The 24,143-nt window shown below is 35.1% G+C and overlaps 1 protein-coding gene across 1 annotated transcript; it reads left to right on the top strand.

Annotated features, from left to right (window-relative positions):
- The first annotated feature begins 9,185 nt into the window (after window positions 1-9,185).
- Window positions 9,186-10,540, top strand: LOC107858019. Its single transcript, XM_047407777.1, has 3 exons — window positions 9,186-9,831; window positions 9,924-10,051; window positions 10,169-10,540. Exons 1-3 carry the CDS (start codon window positions 9,186-9,188, stop codon window positions 10,538-10,540), a joined length of 1,146 nt encoding a protein of 381 aa, XP_047263733.1.
- Window positions 10,541-24,143: the final 13,603 nt, after the last annotated feature.

Here is a 24,143-nt window from a genome sequence, read left to right as displayed (position 1 = left end):
AATATACAGGTGATATACGGAGAATATGAGAAAACGAAGTTGATCATACTGGTAGAGGACTAAAAAATATGTATACATGACTAAATTCCAGCCATGTATGCACCAGATATGCAGAAAGGGGCCAACTCTAACTTCAATCTCTTATTCCCTTTTATTTTGCAATTTATACATATTTATTTGTCTTAGCACTAATTTTAATTAATTAACCTAATGGTTTCTCACATTGTTGTCACTCTATTAATTCCGAATTCCTAGCTTATTTTATAATTCTTCTTAAATTGGCTTCGTTGACTTTTTCTTAAACAAGTCTCTAAAATATATGTATGTGTGTGTGTGTGTGTATATATATATATATATTATAAGAATACTTTCATCCAAAATGACATTTGTTTTGTTCACATGACTAATAGCCTACTTACGTTAAAATAATTTTCTTCAAACTCAAGAAGTTAACTTTTTCTTGTAAATTTTACCATCCATAATTGATAAAATACTTTTAACATGATATCTTCTTAACATTTCTCAAAAGTGTTGTTTAAAACAAAATTGATCTTTTTTTATAATAATAATAAATAATAGTAAATAATTATATAATCCTCTTTTTCCATAAAAAAACCAACGTATTTCCTCTTTAAATTCAAATGTGCAACCTAACATAGATAGATTTTTTTTTTCATAATTTTTTCTAGAAATAATCATGAATAAGTAGAAATTCTTCACTTAGCATACTCCTTGATTGTTTCTCAAAACTCTAACTTGTCGCTGTTAATTATGAATTGAGTAAAAAAAGAAATCTTCAAGAAGAACATTTTGTAATTTTTCTCAAAATTAGCCTAAACGAAATATTCCGTGATTTTTTCAAAAATTAATATCGGATTAAGTAGAATATATTGTAACTTTTTCCAATTCCAGTAGAATATTTCTCGTTTGAATAAGCAAATGTCAATTTTTAAACATGTGATTTTGTAAAAACAACCCTTTTTGCAAAGTTAGTCACCCTTTATTAAGTTAGTCAAATGTGATCTTTTGGTGAACCATTTTTAAACGGACGCTCCTAAGTGTCTTAAAAATCTTCTTAGGGCGTTAATTGAACTCTTACTCAGTTTCTCTAATTTTAATGATTTATTTCTGTTTTGAATCCTTGAAATTTTCAATAAGGTTTTTCTTGATATTTTTCTTTAAAAATCACGTGGCGACTCTGTAAATTCTTTTAAAAGTTATTTCGAATTTCTCTTAAATTTTTGAAATAGTTTGAAAAATCAAATATTTTCTTTTAAGTGAATTTCGAAAAGGGATTAAACAGAAATGGAGACTCCGCTGGGAATTTTTTAGGTTCTAACCAAATGTGTGCTAACTTCTTTGACTAACTATTTGGGTTGTAAAATTTAAACTGTTTGTCTGCTTATGTGTATAAATTTTTGTAAATTTTAAATTATTGCATTTCATGGCATATTCCCACATTCAAAATATATAAATAGTTCAGGATTTCGTGGATGTCCTAGCCCCTATTATTCAACTCCAAATCAAATGTTGGAGATACGACAGTTTATTAGCATGTTAGGCGTCTAATGGTTGTTCGTATTCCAAACCAAAGTTGTCCGCTTGGGAACCTGGTCAAAAGCTCACTCTAGACACCTAGGATTAGGGATGGACATATTTTTGTTTAAACCGAAAAAATTAAAAAAACAAATCGAAATTTAATTTTGGTTTTGATTTTTTGTTTTTTTTTTTTAAAATCGGTTAAATTGAAAAACTAAAATTTTATAAATAAATAAATAAATAATATATATATTTATTATATATATATATATATATTAATATATATATAATATAATATAATATTATATTTTATATATATAATATTTAGTAATTCACATTCACAATTAACATTTAACAACAAATTCGCATACGCCGCAGACTGTTTATGGATTGTTTTAGTGACTCAAATATTTTATGGACTATTTTGGTGACTTTGGACTATTTTATGGACTATTTATGTAAGGTTATATTATGTGTAATGATTAATGACGTTATGTATTATGTTAAGCTTATGATTATTTCATTTTATTTCATTTATGTTGAGTTATTTATAGTTATTTATATTTGGGAATGAAAAACAGGTTTGAAAAAAATATTTTTTCTAAAAAAACCCATCAATTTTAAATGCCCAGTTATGAAAAAGAGAGGCTAACTACTTTAATATGTCAAACCAAAATAAAAATCGTAAATAACCGAACCGAATTTGTAAAAATCGAACCAAACCAAATTTATTTCTGTTTGGTTACGGATGCCATTTTTATCAATCCAAAAATCAATAAACCGAACTGATATTAAAAATCAAACCGAACCGATCGAACGCCCACCCCTACCTAGGATAGAGCGAAACCAAAATCCTCTTTTAGGCATGAGCCTAGGATAACCCAATACCCGAGGGGGTATTGGGCCCATTAGAAAACTTGACCTGCCTCTATTGGTCACGAGCCAATTACAGACAAATCATGTTTCTGTGTTGAAAAAGATATATGTCTGCTTAATTCAATCAATTATCCTATGGGGTAGGGAAGGCTTACTTTTGTTTGCTTTAATGTAGGAATGACTCAATCATACCCCTGTAGACAATTCAAGATGGTTACCAGACCTGATAACTTCCTAAAAGTATAGTGGACTCATATGAGTGAAAAAGATAAGGAGATTGTTAGCACGCATATCGAGCATCTATCGTCACTTATAGAAATGGATGCTTGGCCTAAAATGATCCATGTGCTAACAATATTATGGGATGATGACAACATGGTGTTTCGATTCAGGGATGTCAAATTGACCCTCACTATTGAAGAAGTGATGACTTATTATGAGAGCCTCGACATGTGTAGAAAAAGAAAGAGTGCAACCGACAAAAGTATCCTAGTCCATGCTGTATGGAACCATCAGGAGATCAAGGATGCCTTTTCGATCAACGACAATACCTGGTTGGGGAAACATGATGGAGATAAAAAACCTTTTCGTGATTTGTATCGCCGATTTGAATAGTATAACATTTTGAGAAATTTGGACAAATATTTGAATCAGAGTTAAAGTGGAGGGAGAAATAAGCATTTGCTTTTGCCGTAGACTTGCTTGGAACTATGGTGTTTCCACAAGGAGAGAATGATACCATTTATCCAAAAGTCATTATGATGATGCACTCCCTTTTCTATGGAGTAGATTATAGAACCACTAAAGTGTTCCATACTCTAGCTCCCATGATCTTTGCTGAAATATATAGGGCTTTGGAAAAGTGTCAAGGAAGGCATCGTATCTTCTAGGGGTGCAACCTTATCTTACAATGGTGAATGATGAAACATTTATTGAAACATCACAGAGTAGAGCAACCGGACCCTCGAATAAGGATAGATATTTTATCACCATATGCCATTTGGCTGTCCTTATATAGGTTTAAGAGGATAGAATCTCTAGGATTTCGGTTTAAGATTTTTAGGGAATTGAGAGTGGACAACATTCAGTGGTCTATCAGATATCTTCGCCCAAGAAATTACATTACTCAAGGAAATGAAAGGACTTTCTTAGTACTTCCAGGTCTTAGAGGAACTCATCCTTATAACCCCGACAGGGTTCTTAGGCAGTTTAAAATCAACCAGGAAACACCACAAATAGCGCCTATGATTAGATTCATCACTGAGTATGGAGAAGGTGAAACTCCACTCAAAAAGTACATAGTAGATAGGTGGAGAAGAAGAAAGACAAAGGAAGTATCCTTTTGTATCGGGTATGATCCCGAGGTTAGTGATACCTACAAAGAGTGATTGAAGGAGAATCTTGCTGGAACATTGATCCCCGACCCGAATGTACCCACAAAAATCGTTGATGTAGAATCATAACACCACATCTGGATCTACAGGCTTCAGTACGAACTCTGAAGAAGTGAAATGGTGCATCAGCAGATGTATATGAAGGATGCCTCAACTATACATCAGTTTAGAGAAGAGTTAAAGTGAGCTAGGCAAGAGGTTGATAATGCAAGATAGTGTTTGCTTGATTTGGATGATCACATGGCTTCTAAAATTGATTGCATAGTGGAGATGACCTACGAGAATAAATAACAATTATACGGGAGCCACCTGGTCATCAATAGATATTACATATGGCAAGAGGTGGATAAATCTAAGAGAGCAAAATCCAATGGAGGAGCATCTAGGAGTTAGTTTTTATACCCTGTGAGGGACTTTGTTCTTTTCATATCATTTCCCCTTTCCTTAAAGATTGTATCCCCTTATGCAATTTTTGTAAACATTTATGGCTTTCTATATATCTATGAAAAATTTGGGGGGATAATTGACTGGTTTAAAAGACATATATTTTCTTCAAATTACTAGGCCAACTCTTGGCTCAAAAGGGTCACCAATTAGGACATGTTATTTATTATTCTATTATTGTGTGATATAACTGTCTTATGTGATATAACTATTTACCTGTTATGTGTATTGTTAAATCAAAGGTAAATTGATCTACTCCTCAACAAAGCCTTAGAAAACCCTTTAGGCAAAAAATATACGTTTACTATCGAAAGATCGCCCAAAACAGGTCCTCGAATTTCTTAGAAAGTCCTTAACCATTTTTGTTAGCTTTCTTCTTAAACATATTCCTATTCTTTCAGAAAAGTTTGTCATGGATTCAAGGATCACACGACTGAAAATACAGATAGTGGAGTTAGCCCAAATGGAGGAAATACAAAAAGAGGAAATCAAGAGACTAATTAGGAGGGTCGATCAAGTCAACAAGGAAATTACCGAAGTCAAGCAGTTGATCGCGCAGGAAAAGAAGAAGTTTGAGCAAGCTCAACCTTCAAACTTTAGAGAGAACTGCCGGGCCAATATTAAAAGAGATGTCATATGGCCAACTAGGATTAGGTCGGGAAGTGAAAAGATCACCCTCAGAGCTCTCTTCATAGGATACTCTCTGTGCCCCCAGATCATGACATGCTCGACAGTTTATCAAATCCCGTATGATATAAGGGTCCTTTAACCTGATAGGATGGAAGGATTTGGTTGCTTTCCCAAGGATGCTCCCAAGAGATGTCATTATCATCCAAACCAATGTGACCAAACTGCCGATGAGTGTCTTGATTTGAAGGCCAGGATCTGCAACATGATCCACGATGGTCAAATAAATAATTTATGAGGACCACAAACCATTCTCTATTGCAATCAGGTAGATCCAGGCATGCCCATCACCAATGACGTACAAATTTACAAATACGACTTCATAAGGTTTGAAGATAACTACCATGAAATCTATTCAAAGCTCATCTATGCTAAAATTTTAGAATCGGTGGAAAGAAAGTCTAATACAATGTATAAGGCTTGGAAGAAATTCAGATAGATTTGTCACTATTATAGAGGCATTGAAGGGCACAATTTGGAGACTTGCCATGCTTTTAAGAGGATTTAGAGAGGCTGGTGGATAAAGGAAAGGTCGAGCAGTAATTCCTGCCATATCACCCATAGAAGATCAAGATGTGGAAGAAGCAGAATGAAGTGGGAATGGCCGCATCTATCTAAGAGTTAGTCATTTAGTTTCATCTTGTAGTCGTTTTCCATTTCATGTTCTGTTGATGTAACAAACTCTAATAAGATTTCAATGAAGTAAAGTTTTATCCTTACTTATTTGAACTACATATGACCTAATTTCTCCTTAGTGAGATACGTAGGTAGCCTTTTGGCCCGACCTATATCCTTTAAAATTATTGTGTCTCATTGTGTCAAAAGGAAGTCGTATGAGTCTAAGATCAAACGACTTGGAAAAAATCCCGTTAAGACCCATTTATCCAAAAATCAATGGACAAAGTCCTGCCTATTAATTTCTTTTGAGTCAATACCCACCCGTGGATCAATTTACCCAAGATGAAAGTAACTTTATGTTGGATATCTTGCATTACTTACTACTGATGGGATCAAACAAGTTTGCTTTAGAATTGTTTTAACTTTATCAGGTAATCAAATAAGTAGAAATTGATCTATGTTAACAAAAGTTAATTGATCATCAATACTTCCAAGGAGATAAACACCCCTCCGTTAATTGTTACTTAGTTTCTAAAGAGAAAGGAATGACTGGTAATAGTGATGAAAATGCAAAGAAATTTCTTTCGCTCTACCAGTCATTTTCTGTATCTGTAAAGGCTAAAAGCAATGATCTCAAGAATGGAATAGGGAACTTTTTCGGAGAGGGTGACACTATTATAGAACACTTCCCTGAGAAAACTGAGATTAGGAAAGATAAACCAGAGGAGAAGTTGTCAAACTGGACTTCTACTCGAATCATGACTCCCCGATTGATGTGGTAGATGAAAGGATGAAAATTAACTTTTGCAAAATCGGTGGTAGCTCGAATGAGGCTCGAGAACCACCCTTTAATTTTTATTTACCTCATTTTTTCTTTTTATGTTTTCCAAAAGGCTCAGACCCGCACTAGTGCAGATCATAGCCAGTGTCTGTAATGTTTTTAATCTTAATAAAAGGCTCCCTTATTGCAAACATGTTTTACTTATTTTTCATATTATTCGATCACTATAATATAACTTATGTTATTTATGATTTCAGTAATAATAATTTTAAACCTGCCTATGTCATGTCATGTCAAGAGCTAAATAAACAAATCAAAGCAAACAATAATGAATGTGAGGACTATGAAGAATAAATAATTGCCCTAAATCGATTAACAGGAGAACTAAAAGATTTTGAGGATCAAGAAAAGCCCAACCTAGAGAAAACTAAGGTAGTTAATCTAGGTGATGATGGAGAAGTCAAGGAAACCAGAATCAGTGTTCATCTTACAGAAGCACAGAAAAGAGAATTCGTAGGATTGCTTAAGAAATACATTGATGTATTTGCTTGGTCCTATGATGATATGCCAGAATTGAGTATAAATATTGTATCGCACAAGTTTCCAATTAATCTGGGGTTCAATTCGGTGAAGCAAAAGGTGCGGAAATTCCATCCAAATCAGAGTCTAAAGATGAAGGAAAAGGTCACTAAACAAATCCAAGCTAATGTGGTTGAAGTCACAAAATATCCAACATGGCTAGCCAATATTGTTTCAATGCCAAAGAATGATGGAAAGTCAGGATTTGTGTCAATTATATAGACTTGAACAAAGCCAATGCTAAGGATAACTTTCTATTACCCAACATTCATATTCTTATTGACAATTGTGCAAGGCATGAAATACATCGATTTGTGGATTGTTTTGTGGTGTATCATCAAATACTGATGGATGAAGAAGATATAGAGAAAATAGTCTGCATCACACCTTGGGTGTTTATGACTATAGGGTGATACCCTTCGATCTCAAGAATGTTGGTTCTACATAATGAGAGTCATGACAACCATATTTTATGATATGATCCATAAAGAGATTGAAGTGTACGTGGACGATGTGATCATTAAATATCGCAGGAGATTGGACCACTTAGATTATTTGGGAAACTTCTTTGATCGGTTATGAAAGTATAATTTGAAGCTGAATCCTGCCAAGTGTGCTTTTGGGGTACCGATTGGGAAGCTATTGGGTTTCATAGTTGCAGAAGGGGAATCGAGCTTGACTCCTAAAAAATTAAGGCGATCCAGGAACTACCTCCCCCGAAGACGAAGAAGGAAGTCATAAGTTTCTTAGGAAGATTGAATTACATCAGCAGTTTTATAGCCCAGTCAATGGTTATTTACGAACCAATCCTTAAGATGTTAAAGAAAGATGCGACAAACAAATGGACTGAGGAATGCCACTGAGATTTTGATCGGATTAAGGATTGTCTATCTAGTTGATACGAGTGCAAAGAGTATAAAATCTTTCTCGAAGGACCAAGCTCGGTTTTACAAGATAGGTGAAGGAATTTTGAACCATTCCAAAGGATTGCCCAAGTTGAAGAGAGAAGAAGGAGCCTTACACTCCATAGGCGCCTCACTTAAAGGTAATTTTGGTCTTTTACACTTCAAAACTCACACTCAAGAGGCGACTCACCTTTAAGCTTCATTAAGGGCATTGTGGTCTTTTGATGCCTCTATTTTATACTAAATACAAGCACCTTTTCATTAAGGGGAGTTTAGTATTTATGTAATAACTATAAATAGACATTCAGGCTTCTATTTTTCATTAGTTTTAGATGAATATTGAGTGAACTTTCTTATGAGAAGTGTTTGTAGTGTAGGGCTTGGAAAATCCATTGAAACTAAGGCATCATTGATTGTGGAATCACTTGTGGTGCAAATTGGCTTAGAAACATTGGTGCTTTGGGGAGTTTTGAGTTCTTTTTGTGTCAACGTAAAAGTGTGGTGTTTTCATTGCAAGCTTTAGTGGATTTTTGTGTTTGATACACACCTTGGTTCCTATTGTATTGTGATGGTTATGTCTCACTGACTATCTTTCTGTTATTGCAATATAGTTTGTGTTTTGTCTCTTAATTCGTGTGTTATTTGCTTCAAGTGTGTTTGTTTTATCTTTATTTCCCTTTTTTTTAGGATTAGTTTCGGTTTATAGCCTGTTCTCGTATCACCAGTCCACCAGTACTAGTTCCTCCAAGAGAAGAAAGCCCTCTGTTGTTGTATTTACCTGTCTCAGACAATGCATTTGGATGTGTTTAAGGGCAACATGATGATGCTGGAAAGAAAGAAAGAAAGAAAGAAATCAAGAAAGAGCGATTTGTTACTTGAGTAAAAAGTTCACTCCATATGAGGCTCGTTACATATTACTGGAAAGGACATGTTGTGCATTGACCTGGGTGGCCCAGAAGCTGAGGAATTACTTGACATCATATACAACGTATCTCATCTATAGAATGGATTCGTTAAAGTACATATTCCAAAAGGCCATACCCACGGGGAAACTGGCCAAATGGAAAATGTTGTTGAGTGAGTTTGACATTGTGTATGTGACTCAAAAGGCAATTAAAGGGCAAGCCCTAGCAGATCATCTAGCTGAGAATCCAGTTGATGAAGAATATGAGCCCATATGAACTTATTTCCCAGATGAAGGGGTATTGTTTGTAGGCGAAGACATTGCTGAATTATACCCAGGTTAGAATCTTTGATGAGGCGGTTAATTTCAAGGGTTCGGGAATCGGGGCGGTCTTAATATCTGAAATTGGTCAACATTATCCGATTACCGCCAAACTATGCTTTCCTTGCATCAATAATATGGCTGAATACGAGGCTTGTATTCTCGGTCTTAGGTTGTATATTGACATGAATGTTCGAGAGCTACTAGTCATTAGAGATTCTGATCTATTAGTTCACCAGGTTTGGGGTGAATGGGCCGTTAAGAACCCTAAAATCACGGCATACGTAAAGTTGGTACAAGAGTTATGCAGAAGATTCAAGGGAGTAGAATTTAAGCATATTCCAAGAATACAAAATGAGTTTGCTGATTCTTTGGGCACTATATCCCCCATGATTCAACATCGGGATCAAAGTTACATTGATCCGTTAGAAATAAGTATGAAAGAGAAACATGCACATTGTGCACAAGTTGAGGCAGAACCAGACGGAAAGTCAAAGTACTTCGACATCAATAGGTATTTAGAATCCAGAGCTTACCCAAAAGATTCAAACGTCAATCAGAAGAAAATAATCCGTCAGATGGCCAATAATTTCTGTTTGAACGGGAAAGTCGTTTACAGTAGGTCCCCCGATTTGGGATATCTGAACTGTGTTAATTCCGTTAAGGCTATAAAATTACTTGAAGAAATCCATGCCAGAATGTGTGGACCTCATATGAATGGATCCACTTTAGCTAAGAAGATCCTAGGAGTCGACTATTTCCGGATGACCATAGAAAGCAACTGTAGCAAGTTTGTGCAAAAATGTCATGAGTGCCAGATATATGGGTGCCCCCACATGAACTTCATGTTATGAGCTCGCCCTGGTCGTTTGTAGGTCGAGGCATGAATTTTATTGAACTAATTGAGCCACCGACTTTTAATAGACACAAATTCAGTTTAGTTGCTATTGATTACTTTACCAAATGGATAGAAGCTACCTCATATAAGGCTGTAACCAAGAAGGTAGTAATAGATTTTGTCAAGAACAACTTGATTTGCCGATTCGAGATACCCGAATCGATCCTCACGGACAATGGGGCAAACTTGAATAGTAATTTAATGAAAGAGGTATGCGAATAGTTCAAGATCACTCATCAAAATTCAATCGCGTATCGCCCTCAAATGAATGGAGCAGTAGAAGCTGCAAATAAGAACATCAAGAAGATCTTAAGAAAGATTGTTGATAGTCACCGATCGTGGCACGATATGCTGCGTTATACCTTACTGGGATATCGTACAACAGTCCAAACTTCGACTGAGGCAACTCCTTATGTGCTAGTCGATGGGAAAAAAACAGTAATACCCACTGAGGTCGAGATACCATTTTTAAGGATCATCCAAGAAGCGGTATTGAGTAATGAAGATTGGGTCCATGCCCATCGCGAACAACTTATGATGATCGATGAGAAGAAGATGAGTGTTGTATACTATGTCCAGTTATATCAACAATGAATTATTCGTGTTTTCAATAAAAGAGTAAAAGCTCTCACATTTAAAGTTGGACAACTGGTACTCAAATGCATTTTTCCTCACCAAGAAAAGTATAAGGAGAAGTTTTCTCCAAATTGGCAAGGGTTGTGTGTAGTCAGCAAAGAGTTATCGGGAGGAGCCATGATTTTGTCTGAAATGGATGGCCAAAGGTGGACTAAGCCAATCAATTCTGATGCGGTAAGGAGATACTATGTCTTATATGGGGCTCCTTGGTGCTTATTTCCTTGTAACTGCTTTCTCATTTGTAATTATTTTTATGCTTTGTAATAGCTTTAAAATTCCCCATTCCTTGATGTACGAACTACATTTGACCTGAATTCTCGAGAATGAGATATGTAGGTGGCCTATGTCAACTTCGGTCAACCCCTTAGGAGAAAATTTCCTTTTCTTTTATCTTAAACTACGTGATAACTTAAATTCCCAAGGATGGGATACATAGACGGCCTTTGTCAGCTTCGATCACCCTTTTAACTATAGTTTATTCTCTTTTATGTTGTGGGAACTACGTTTGACCTGATTCCTATTCAACAGGATACGTAGGCACCACAAAGACTCGGTCATATCACCTCAGGAAATGGAAACTAGGGCAGAATTTTTTGAGAAGAAATCTCAAAAAATTCAACAGAATAAGATCATCCTCTGGAAAGCCAAATTAAATTTTGAGAGAGATAATAGTAACTGGGGTAGAAATTTTGAGGTAGACCTCAAAATTTCCACCATACTGTACTAAAGAGTTCAAAGATGACAACAAATATTTCGGTGCTGAAAGAGTGGAGTCGACTTCATGGACCTTTAGCTACAAAGGCTCAATGCCTCGACCCAAGAATGTCCATTAAAGCTCGTATATGACATGACTTATTTGACAGAGACTCCTCCTAATCTTTTGAAATAATTTTTTAAAATTCAATTATTTGTAAAAATACTTACTTTAAATTAATTTATGCTCTGATTTTGCCTTACACCTACCAACCTGAGGAGTCAAAACAAGAGTCAAAATATGAAAAATATTTGAAGAAGATGAGAACCCGATGAAGGCGATGAAAGGAGCTAAAAACCGAGGAAATCAACACAGATCAATTTTATCCCAAACTAATAATTTTTCTGTGGATGCAGGTTATCCTGAAGCCAACAAAAACCAACAAAAGCATCGATTTTCACCATATTCCTTTGGTTTAAAGGAATACAAGAAATCCAAATATCCCAAGGCCGATAAGAAAGAGCTAAGATGGTCAGAAGCTAAAAACAACTGAGATTTACAAAACTAATAAGTTTTCTGTGGTTACAGGTATCATCAAACGTGGAAAGAAAAATGAGACTCACTCACATCCATAGAAAATCAATCATCAAACGTGGAAAGAAAAATGAGACTCACTCACATCCAAAGAAAATCAAGGATGGATGTCTGAAATGGTACATACAGAATATCCAACATGCTAATGGAATGGTCAAGGTGATGTTTTCTACAATCGTTGCACGGTTATTTGCATTCGTATTTATCTTCCTACTACATCATATCATATCATTCCAAAAGGGCCATGCCGAGAGGGGTATGCCATGAGGGCCATGCTGAAAGGGTCATGCCAAGAGGACCACGCCGTAAGGGTCGTGTCCTAAAATCTATATCGCCTTCTCCAACTAGTTTTGAAGAGACGATAATACAAGGGCATCTCCATATTGCATATGATGCCTACGATTGATTCAAAGTCTTCTATATCCATTAATCACACAATGATGAGAGAGTCTATTGTTGAAGGATATTCAGAAGCATTTCCATATATATTCGGTAATAATGCAAAGACAAAAGAATCTGGCATTGACGGATATTTTGAAGTATTCATATCTTATCAAATCACGCAAAGGAAAAACAGTCTGGCATTAAGAAATATTCATCAGCTTCAAGTACATCAATCACCAAAGATTTAATAGCATTAACTATTAGATCTTAAGAAACATATGGTTCGAAGGATGTCTATAAGTCGTTATTCGAAAACATACGACGTACTATATTTTTTAAGAATTGACAATCCGAGGGTCATTTAGGTCACATTATTTGAGATAAAATAGTGTGTGAGATTATCCACGAGTTGACAGCCCATGGGTCTTCTGTAAGCTGCAACAACATCCTAACCGGATAGTGTGCGTGGTTACCCGAAGATCGACAGTTTGAAGGCTATCCATAAGCCACAACTAAATCCTTATAAAAAAATATGCAACATTAATAGGTCCAAGGGTTCTCTATAACTTGCGTCTTATCCAATATCGATTATGTGCTAGATTACCCAAAGACCATCAATTTAAGAGATATTTATAATCCATATTGTAACCAAGGTCGGATAATGCGCAGGAATACTTGAGAGCTAGCGATTAGAGAGATATCTATAAGTCATCTCTTATAAAAGGTCGAATAATGTGCAGGATTACTAAAATGCTAGAAACTCAAAGGATATCTTTAAGTCATATCATATCAAATATCAAATAATGCGCAGGATTATACAAAGATTGACAATTCAAGGGAAACCTATAGGTCGTAACGATACAAAAGATGCGTAAGACTTACCTCAGGCACATGCAAAAGATCTCTGTCAATAGTCGAAGAGGTTATCATTCCATATACGACAAGCATTATAGGCGGTCAATAGGATTGCCACATCAACATAAGATTAAGCGGTTGCAGGGACCATTCTACACAAAGTGTTATCGATGTCCAAGAGGACCACCCTACTTCAAAGACATATTCAATTGACAAAAAACTATTTTATTCGACCAACCAATAGGGTTGTTGTTTCTATTATTGCAAATTATCTCTCTCCAAATAGGTACACTGGATGACGAATTTACTTTTTAGATAAACAACTCATCCAGAGATATGGTAAAATACTATATATCCCTTTGTGAATTATGTTTATTACTAGTAATCATTGTTTGAGATATTGTCGAGAGCATCCAAGAGGATGAAAATCTCAAACCAAAACCACAGGTGCGGACGAGTCCAAAAAGGACGCAACACAACATGAAACTTTTTCTTAGCAGTAAACTGGGACATAATCCGAAGAGGAATATCAAACTCTTTGGGCACGGGCTAAAAGATGAATTCCACTACTATTAAACCACATCCCCATTAGAAGGAATGTGGGTATTTTGGGAATGTGGTTTCAGTTTTACTTTTGGAGTATTTCTAAACTCAAGCTGAAAGTAACTTTCCTTTTTTCTTCAAATCTGGGTGACGTACACTTAGAGCATTGGGAATTATGTTTATGCAGCTCATATTTACATGTGTGAGGGGCCCATATTTTCTAAATGAGATAATCACAAGCCTCTAGTCCCTAGCTCAATTCTCCGTCGCTCATCCTGAGCCAAAAGGTCGTTTTAGCATAAAAGACTATGTTTTCCACAGTTCGAGTCAAACTACAGGCTGTTTGATTTTTGGAGTCTCGAGGATATGTAGGCTGAGCTCCATGTAAAAAACTCAACTGCATTCCAACCTCCCCCCAATCCATTTATTCCCTAGCTTTTCGACTTTACTAAATTTCAAAATTGGGTTAGCTTGTGAATTCCTTGAAAATCGTGCTTAAAATCAAGCTTTATGAACTACCAGTGGCCTGAATTCTACTGTAACCTGAGATATGTTGAAAACCTGATACCGAGGTACGGCCGTAACTCCATGAAACTCATGCAAAAACCAAGCCCTTTCATAAACGAATTTATGGGCGAACAAAAATTAGGAACGTAAAACTCCTCTTGACCAGGGTTACCTGTATCCACCTTATCCAAGAGGGGGTGGAGGCAGTTGTTGACACCTAATTTTTACCCTTCACGACTAAGTTTAATCCCGAGTTTCTCCTCTTTTGAATAAAATTATAACATTTATTTTATCTGGATAAAAAATTCTTTCAAGTATTTATCTAGGTAATTTGATCATTTTAAGCAGTGATTATATTTTTTTGTATCCATACATATGAGATTGTGTAATATCATTACTTGAATAATCATTTTTACAAAAATTGGATTTTAATCAAGGGTTATCTTGAAAATTGATTCGAATGGTTGAAATTTCGATTGAAATATAATTTTGTCTCAAAAATAATTTATTTTGAAAAAACTTTTATTTGATTTTATTAAATCAAGAAGCTCGGGATTAAGCGAGGTATTAATTTATACAGAATTTTTATTTAGTTTAGTCTATCTATTAAATTTGGTCATAATCGAAATCAAATTAACCACAATTGCAATGAAATTGGCCGATTAATTTTTAATTTGGTCAAAATTTAAATAAAATAGGCTAAATCTTAACTGAAATTATTTTAATCCCCTAAACTCCCTAAATCTAAAAAGGCTAAATTACACAAATCTCATACTTAAGAGACTATATTACCTAATATCCCTTACTTTTTTAAAATTTACATAAAATTTTATTTTTCAACTTTACTCCACCATTAACTTCTTCAAGATTTTCTTTCCTAAAATATCTCCCTAATTATCAACAATTAAATCATCTTCCTTTCTGATTTTTTCTCTTCCATTAATGCTTAAATCATCTTACTTCCTGATTTTTTCTCCTCCATTAATGCATGCAACTTTTTTTTCCTCTCCTAAAATCTCTCTCTTTTTTTTTTAAAAAAATCTATTGATACATATATAAATTTATTTAGTTATTCATACATGTTTATTTTTTAAAAGGTGATTCATATGAATGATAAATATGATATCATTATATGGGTATTATGGTGATTCAAACGATAGATACATTTTGTATAATTTTAACGGGTGATACATATTGTATTATGGTGATTCATATGGTAGATAAAATTATTTATTTCAATTATTGGGTGATTCATATGATATTAATGTGTGATATATATGATGTTATGGTCATTATTTTAACGTAAGTAGACTATTAGTCATTTGAACAAAACAAATGCCATTTTGGATGAAAGTACTCTTATATATATATATATATTAGAGACTTGTTTAAGAAAAAGTCAACAGAGCCAATTTAATTCTTTTTTTAGATAGGATGAATCACGTGAGAAGAATTATAAACTAAGCGAGGAATTCAAAATAAATAGAATGGCAACAAAGTGAGAAACCACTAGGTTAATTGATTAAAATTAGTGCTAATACAAATAAATAACTATAAATTGCAAAATAAAAAGAAATAAAAGATTAAAGTTAGAGTTGGGCCCCTTTTGGCCCATCAGTGAGCTGCCCAGCCTTTGGGTTTCCCATTTTATGGACTTTAGGCCCATTTTCCTGCACGTATACCAGCTGTATATCACAACCCTTTTGCACGCATTTTTCTGCATATCTGGTGCATGCGTGGCTGTATATACATGTTTTTTAGTCCTTCACCGGTATGATCAGCTTCCTTTTCTCATATTCTCCGTATATCACATGTACACTGCTGTATACATGTGTATACAACTTTGTTTCTTGGCGGTTTTAGTCCATTTTTGAACTTGGAGGAGGCTTAACTCGATGATATTGGCGCAACCTCAATAGAGTACGAGAAATCGGAGTCCGATGGACTTAATGAGAGAGTTCCTATTTTCGTGCAAGAATGGGGACAAACGAGCCTGTCACGATGGAGCTTCCCCCACTGAAGTTTAAATTTTTGGTTCGTTGGAGTTTTACCTTTCGTCGGAATTGATTTTTCGAGTGTCTTCGTCGAGAATTTTGGTTGCGTGAGGTTTGAAGCATGCGCCTCCCGAACCTCCAAGTTTTTCCTCGAAAATCCCCTCCTTTTACTCTTGTTCTTCAATGGATATTTATAAGATATTTCAGACTCATTTGGGGGGGGGGGGGGACAAAGGGGTATTTGAGGGATTTTAAGAAGGTTTTTTTTTTCAAATTTGAATTTAGAAATCAGGTTATAGGTAGGTTTTTGTACGAAATCTGAAATCCAAACATTGGAGGGTGAAGTCTTGTTTGGTGAGCTGGCGCTAGCCGTTGTATGTATTGCTTTGAACGTTGTTGTTGATTTTTGTTTTTGTTGTTTGTACGTAGGTGTTGTACATTGTATTGGAGAAGAGGGTATTATAGGGGTGTGGGGCGGGTTGAGTGGCTGGAGTTGGGCTGAGCAGGCTAATTGTTGTTATTGTTTTGTTGGGCTGCTATTGTGGCCTAATTGTAAAATAAGAAAGGATTTTTTTTTAGATGGATAATTTACATAAATTCCTGAATCTTTAAGTGATATTACATAAAATTCTGATTATTTTGTTAATTATATTTTATCCCGATTTTTTGAAATGTGATACATATGTTATATGGTGCTACATATAAAAAAGTGATACATTTGAAACTAACAAGATATTTATTTAAGGAAATAATAGATTCTCTTTTATTCATTGTATTCTTTTATTTAAAGAAAGATATCTATTTTTTCTCTTTTTTTAGATTTAATTTAGGTGTTTTAATTATGTTTCTCTTTTCTTCGTCTTTAATTATGAAATATATATTTTTTTTGGTCTTTTTTCTCTTTTTGGTCTTTAATTTCATCTTTAATTTTTGTTTGCTTTTTTTTAGATTTAATTTTAATTATATTTCAATTCTGATTTTAGTCTTTTTTTTTAAAAAAATATTATTATTTTTGTTTCCTACACTGACTACACCATTATCTTTCAGTAGTAACATATATATCACTCATAATACCATATATATCACCCATTAATATCATATGAATCACCCAATAATTGAAATAAATAATTGTATCTACTATATAAATCACCATAATATCATATATATAAATCGCCTAATAATTGAAATAAATAATTGTATCTACCATATGAATCACCAAAATACCATATATATGAATCACCCAATAATTGAAATAAATAATTGTATTTACCATATGAATTTTCTTCAAACTCAAGAAGTTAACTTTTTATCGTAAATTTTACCATCCATAATTGATAAAATAATTTTAACATAATATCTTTTAACATTTCTCAAAAGTTTTGTTTATAACAAAAGTGATCTTTTTTTTTTTAATAATAATAATAAATAATAGTAAATAATTATATATCCTCTTTTCCATAAAAAATCAACTTATTTCCTTTTTAAATTCAAATGTGCAACCTAACTTAAATAGGATTCTTTTTTCATAATTTTTCCTAGAAATAATCACGAATAAGTAGAAATTCTTCACTTAGCATACTCCTTGATTGTTTCTCAAAACTCTAACTTGTCGCGGTTAATTATGAATTAAGTAAAAAAAGAAAATTTTGAAGTAGAACATTTTGTAATTTCTCTCAAAATTAGCCTAAACGAAATATTCCGTGATTTTTAAAAAAATTAATATCGGATTAAGTAGAATATGTTGTAACTTTTTCCAATTCCATTAGAATATTTCTCGTTTGAATAAGCAAATGTCAATTTTTAAACATATGATTTTGTAAAACAACCTTTTTTGCAAAGTAAGTCACCCTTTATTAAGTTAGTCAAAAATGATCTTTTGGTGAAACATTTTTAAACGGATGCTCCTAAGTGCCTTAAAAACCTTCTTAGGGTGTTAATTGAACCCTTACTTGGTTTCTCTAATTTCAAAGATTTATTTCTGTTTGGAATCTTTGAAATTTTCTTTAAGTTTTTTTCTTGATATTTTTCTATAAAAATCAAGTGGCGACTCTGTAAATTCTTTTAAAAGTTATTTCAAAATTTTCTTGAATATCGATTTTAGGCTAGGTAAACCTTGGGTTCGGGTCCGGTGCACCCGAGCTCATTTTGACCTATTGGTCGAAAAGTTGAAAAATTGGAAAGTTGGGTGTGGGACCCTTTTTTGGTCGAAACGACCTTGTATAGAAAATCCAACTTCTCCAGCAGATCCGGAATGTCGATTTTAGTGTGTTAGCATGTTTGGTATGATTTTACGGCTTTTAAATCTCATTTCGACCCTCAATTTGAAAAATTATGATTTCGGGGGTCAATTTTGTGAAAACGAATTTTTCTGGAAAATCTGGTAGCGCCATCGCGTCCAGAACATCGAATTTAGTGTGGTTGCATCGTTCGTTTACATAAATCAGACTCCAAACAAATTTCGGGCACCCCGTCGAAGTCCATTTGGAATTAGAAAAAAAGACAACACCAGTTATTGCAGAAAAATCTGCAATATATAACAGATTTTTCACCCTTTTCGGTTCATTTTGCTCATTTTTCATCTTGCCTCTTGAGAGTTAAACCCTAAATAATTTGGGAGCTTAAAAGTGAAGTTTGTGGAAGCTTGGGAAACTAGATTAACACCTATTTCTTGATTAAATTATGGATTTAAGGTAAAAATTCACCCTTTTCTTAGTAATTTCTTCATTAATTTCTCAAAACTTCAAAAATCTTAGGGTATGATTTTAATCCCAAATTTCACTAATTTTCACTTAAATAATACTTTTATCTTATAATTACTAGTTTTTCATCAATTTAACCTTCAAAAAAACTCCGATTCTGGATTTTAACCCGGATTTCAAATATTTTACTCGGTAAAGCTCAAAAATAATTTTTCTTTGATTTGAACCTCGTTTTGTACTCAATTCAACTTGGATTTTCAGTTGTAAATCCTAAAAATATGGGGAACATATTTTTGAAGTAAAGTTTTGATTTTGCCCTTCTTTTTCGGAAACCCATTTTGGGGATCTGTTTTGACCCCAAACTAAAAGTAGTCAATATGGGTGTCGTTGATTTTATTTTGACGTATAGATTTCATAATTGATGTTTCTAGTGAAGTTCGAGATTGTTCGTAAAAGATAAGGTTGCGGATTCAAGTGTAACGTACCAGTTTTGGCTTTTGAGGTAGGTTATCAGTTAACTCTTCAGACTGACTGGGTAGTAAATGATTGTACAAAATGCATGTTAAGGGTGAGAACTAATCATGAAAAATTGCTATCTACGTTTTGTGCTCGTGTGGGGGCCTATATGTGATGTAATTGTCGAAATTGAAATATTATGTGATATGTTTGATAGTGTGGAGTCCTATGTGACATTGATAGCTTTGAATACATGTGAGTAATTGTATTGTATTGTTTAATGTGTCACCATTGGTGTATTGTGATTATATTCATACTTTATTGGAAGATGAGACATGTGGAAATTCATGGATAAAATGAAAATAACGAGTAAATATTGGCTCATGTGGTTGTGGAAATGTATCATTATGGTTGGTTGTAGAAATATATCATGTGGTTGGTTGTGTAAATACTTATTGTGATTGGTTGTGAGAATTACATCTTTATATCATACTCATTCATGAAACATTGGTATCACCGTGGCAACATCTGAGAAACACTGACAACACCTTTTTAAAAATATTGTAACACCTTATAAAATCCTTTCCGAGGGATATGCCAGAAAGGAGATATGAGATAATTGGATTGTATGTGGGTTGACGAACCCCCCATGGGTCCTACATAAGGAAGCTTTAGCTTCGTAGGTGTATACGGGGATTGTGCGACGATCCCGAAGGTTGTGCGAAAACCTCATGCATCATCATTATCATCATCATCATTATCATATACATTGCACTTACTTTATTGTGTTTATGTTGTGTTGTATTGCCTTATTGATTTGTCATCTATGTATTTGTCTTACCTTCCTTTACTTGTATTTGATGATTTTGTATCTACATGTTCTCTCTTGTTCTATTTATATGTGACATAATGTATACTTGGGTTCTATATCTTGGTGTGTTTTTATAATATATATGAGATATACTAGAACTGTTAGTGCAAGCGATATGGGCTACCATTGCGGGATATTTTTTTATTGCAGGTGACGTGCCCTTAGTGTATATTTTGCATGCTTTATTTACCACTTTGCTTGGTCGGCCTATGATACCTACTGAGTACAAGCGGACCGTACTAATGCCTACTGCGCCCTTTTGGTGCAGGTCTTAGCTCGAGTGCGCCTCAACTTACTTGATTCGGGCGATTGTTGGAGCTTCCAAGGTAGCGGTTGGACATTCATGCGTCCGAAGTTCGCCTATATCTTTCTATACTAGTTATGTATTTATTATTTTTCAGAGACAGTTATTATTTCTTTGTGGTTATTTTTTCGATGTATTTGACTCTTGGATTGTATTAGTAGTTCTTACACTATTGACCCCTGATTTTGGGCATGATTGGTAGTTTAGATAAGTTCTTTCCGCATTGTTATGATTATTTATATGGTTAGGCTTCATTCTAGAAGCCTTACCTTGGGGTATTTTTGTCTTTTTCTCTATTGTATCAATTTGAGTGATAGGCTTACTTGTCAAGGTACACCGCGACAAGTGCCATCATTACCTTCGTTTTTTGGGTCCTGATAAATTGGTATCAGAGCCAGGTTTCATTGGTCTCAACGGTGTAAGAATGGAATGTCTAATAGAGTCTCGTAGATCGATACATAGATGTCCGTATCTATCTTCGAGAGGCTATAGAACGTCTTTAGGAAACTTCCCTCATTTTATTCCTTATCGTGCTAATTCTTTCATACCCTGTATTCTGAGTTGTGTTTCACTCTTTCTACGTGAATGGAGTTGCTTATACCTCTTATCAGTTGACAGATGCAGCGAGAGATTATTGGATATCATTTGTTGGTTGTAGACTTGTTAATGCTCCTGAGTTGTCATTGGATCAGTTTGTTGATGCGTTTCTGGAGAGATTTGTGCCTCGTATGTGGGATGAGTTTGATCATATGGATCAGGGCTCTATGACAGTTTTTTAGTATAAGGCATGCTTCCACGCCCTGTCCATATATGAGTTTGAGAAGATTCAAAAGTTTGTAAAAAGTTTAGTTATCTCCCTTCAGTTGGCTACATCTTAGATGGTTGTGTTTGAGGGTTCTTTTCAGAGTATTGTGGATCATGTTAAGGTGACAGAGGGTATTATTAGTGCATCTCAGGGAGGCACCAAGAGGGTGCGTCGTTTTGGTGAATTTAGGAGTCAGACCTCTCGAGGCAGAGATTTTAGAGGTTCTCATGGATACCATGGTAGGCTAGTGCGGTCGGCATTATAGAGTTTAGCTAGTGGATCTTCTTATTCAGCTAGTCAGGATAGTTGTTCGAGCTCAGTTGTACTTTCTCTTATTGAGACTAGTCATAAAGGTTGCTATGTGTGTGATGAGATTGGCTATGTGGCCAAGGACTGTTCTCATCGTGTGTTTAGAGATACTCTTTTTTCAGTAGTGAGAGGTAGAGGTTTCACAAGATGTGTGAGAGGTAGAGATAGTGGAGGCTGTGGTGATGGTTGTGGGGCTACTCAGCCAGTTTGTAGTCGTGGGCTATTTTATGCTATACCATCCAGACTTGGGGGAGAGGCTTCTCATGTTCTGATTACAGGTAACTTTCTCGTTTGTTTCAGACCTACATCTGTATTATTTGATCCTGAATTGACTTTCTCCTATGTGTCTGTGTATTTTGATTTGGGTTTTGATTCTGTTAGTGAGCCTTCTGCCATGCCTATTTGTGTATCTACCCCGGTAGGTGAATCTTTAGTGGTGGATCGAACATGCTGATCTTGTGTTGTGACTTTTGCCGGGCGTGAGACTTTGGTAGACTTGCTTGTGTTAGATATGATCGATTTTGGTGTTATTTTGGGTATGGATTGGTTGGCTCCTTATTATATTGTCTTAGATTCTTTTGCTAAGACTGTGACTTTAGCTTTATTTGGTGTGACAAGGATAGCTTGGGACGGGTACGCTTAATTTGGGTCCTAAAAGGATTATGTCTTATGTTCAGGCTCCTAAATTGGTTGAGAAGAGATGTTTATCTTAGTTGGCGATGTTTATCTTAGTTGGCTTATATTCATGAAACAAGTGTTTTTCGCCTCTTTCCTTGGATTCTGTCTGTGTTATTCGTGAGTTTATAGAGGTGTTTCCTATGGACTTGCCTAGTATGCCTTTGGATCGAGATATTGATTTTATTATTGATATTGAGTCGGGCACCGAGCCCATTTCTATTCTTCCTTGTTGGATGGCCCCATCAGAGTTGAAAAAACTGAAGGATCAATTGTAAGAGTTGTTGGATAAGGGATTTATTTGACCTAGTGTTTCACCTTGGGGTGTGTCTGTCTTGTTTGTAAAGAAAGAGAATAGGTCTATGCGGAGTGCATTGATTATCAATAGTTGAATAAGGTAACGATTAAGAATAAGTATTCTCTTTCTCGTATTAATGATTTGTTTGATCAGTTTTAGGGTGCCGCGGTGTTCTTGAAGATTGATTTGCGGTTTATTTATCACCAGTTGAGGATTAGGGCTTTAGATATTCCAAAAATAGCTTTTCAGACTTGATATGGTCATTATGAGTTCTTGGTCATGTCTTCTGGGTTGATCAATTCCCCTGCCGTGTTTGTAGAGTTGATGAACTGGGTGTTTTGTCTGTATCTCGACTCCTTGGGGATCGTATTTATAGATGATATCTTGATTTATTCCAAGAGTGAGGCTAAGAAGGAAGAGCATTTCTGGATTGTGTTTTAGAGATTGAGAGATGAGAAGTTGTATGCTAAATTCTCTAAATACGAGTTTTGGTTGGAGTCTGTTTCTTTCGTCGGTCATGTGGTGACTAATGAAGGTATTATGGTTGATCCAACTAAGGTTACAACAGTTTGTTATTGGGCTAGACCTACTTTTCCTACTGAGATTTAGAGTTTTGTTATCTTGGTTGGGTATTATTAGTGTTTTGTTGAGGGTTTCTATTCTATTGCAACTCCATCGATCAAGTTGACTCAGAAGAAGATTTTTTTTCAGTGGTCTGATGCTTATGAGGTGAGCTTTCAAAAGCTCAAGGACTTGTTGACTTCAACTTCTATATTGGCTTTGTCCAAGAAGGGCGTGGGCTTTACCGTGTTTTGTGAAGCTTCCGGTGTTGGATTAGGTTCTGTCTTCATGCAGGAGGATAAGGTGATTGCATATGTATCTCGTCAGTTAAAGCCTCATGAGAGGAATTATCCTATCAATGATTTGGAGCTATGCGTAGTTGTGTTTGCCTTGAAGTTGTAGAGGCACTACTTGTATGGGGTTAGTTTTAAGATCTTCTTGGGTCATCGTAGTCTTCAGTACTTCTTTACCAGCGAGATCTTCATATGAGGTAGCACCATTTGCTTGAGTTGCTTAGGATTATAACATGACTATTCTCTACCATCAGGGCAAGGGTAATGTGGTTATGGATGACTTGAGATGAAAGTCGACTAGCATGGGTAGCTTGGTGCATCTTTTGATTCAGGAGAGGTTGTTGGCCTTAAAGGCTCAGTCTTTGGCTAATTTGATAGTTAGGCTTGATATTTTGATACCGGGGCATATTTTGGCATTTATGGAGGCTAGATAATCTTTGTTAGAGTAGATTCGAACTCATCAGTTTGACGATTTTGGATTGAGGTTGATTCAAGATAAGGTGTTGAGTGGGGAGCCTAAGGAAGCCTCACTTGATTCAAATGGAATTTTGAGGATTGGGGAATGAGTTTGTGTGCCGAGAGTGGTGATCAGATTAGGTTGATCTTGGGGGAGGCCCATGGTTTTAGATATTCTATCCATCCAGGTGTGACTAAGATGTATCGTGATTTGAGGCAGCACTACTGGTAGAGTGGTATGAAGCGAGATATAGCGGATTTTA

This window comes from Capsicum annuum, chromosome 2 (genome assembly GCF_002878395.1).
Source record: "Capsicum annuum cultivar UCD-10X-F1 chromosome 2, UCD10Xv1.1, whole genome shotgun sequence".
Taxonomy (NCBI): Eukaryota; Viridiplantae; Streptophyta; class Magnoliopsida; order Solanales; family Solanaceae; genus Capsicum; species Capsicum annuum.
The sequence above is the reverse complement of the archived record's forward strand: the minus strand, read 5'-3'. Positions and strand labels throughout refer to the sequence as shown.

Coding starts and splice junctions, on each gene's coding strand:
- LOC107858019 (XM_047407777.1), top strand. CDS start 9,186: ATGGCTGAATACGAGGCTTGTATTCTCGGTCTTAGGTTGTATATTGAC. Junction 9,832..9,923: donor GATGACCATAGAAAGCAACT/GTAGCAAGTTTG, acceptor GGTCGTTTGTAG/GTCGAGGCATGAATTTTATT. Junction 10,052..10,168: donor ATAAGGCTGTAACCAAGAAG/GTAGTAATAGAT, acceptor GTATGCGAATAG/TTCAAGATCACTCATCAAAA.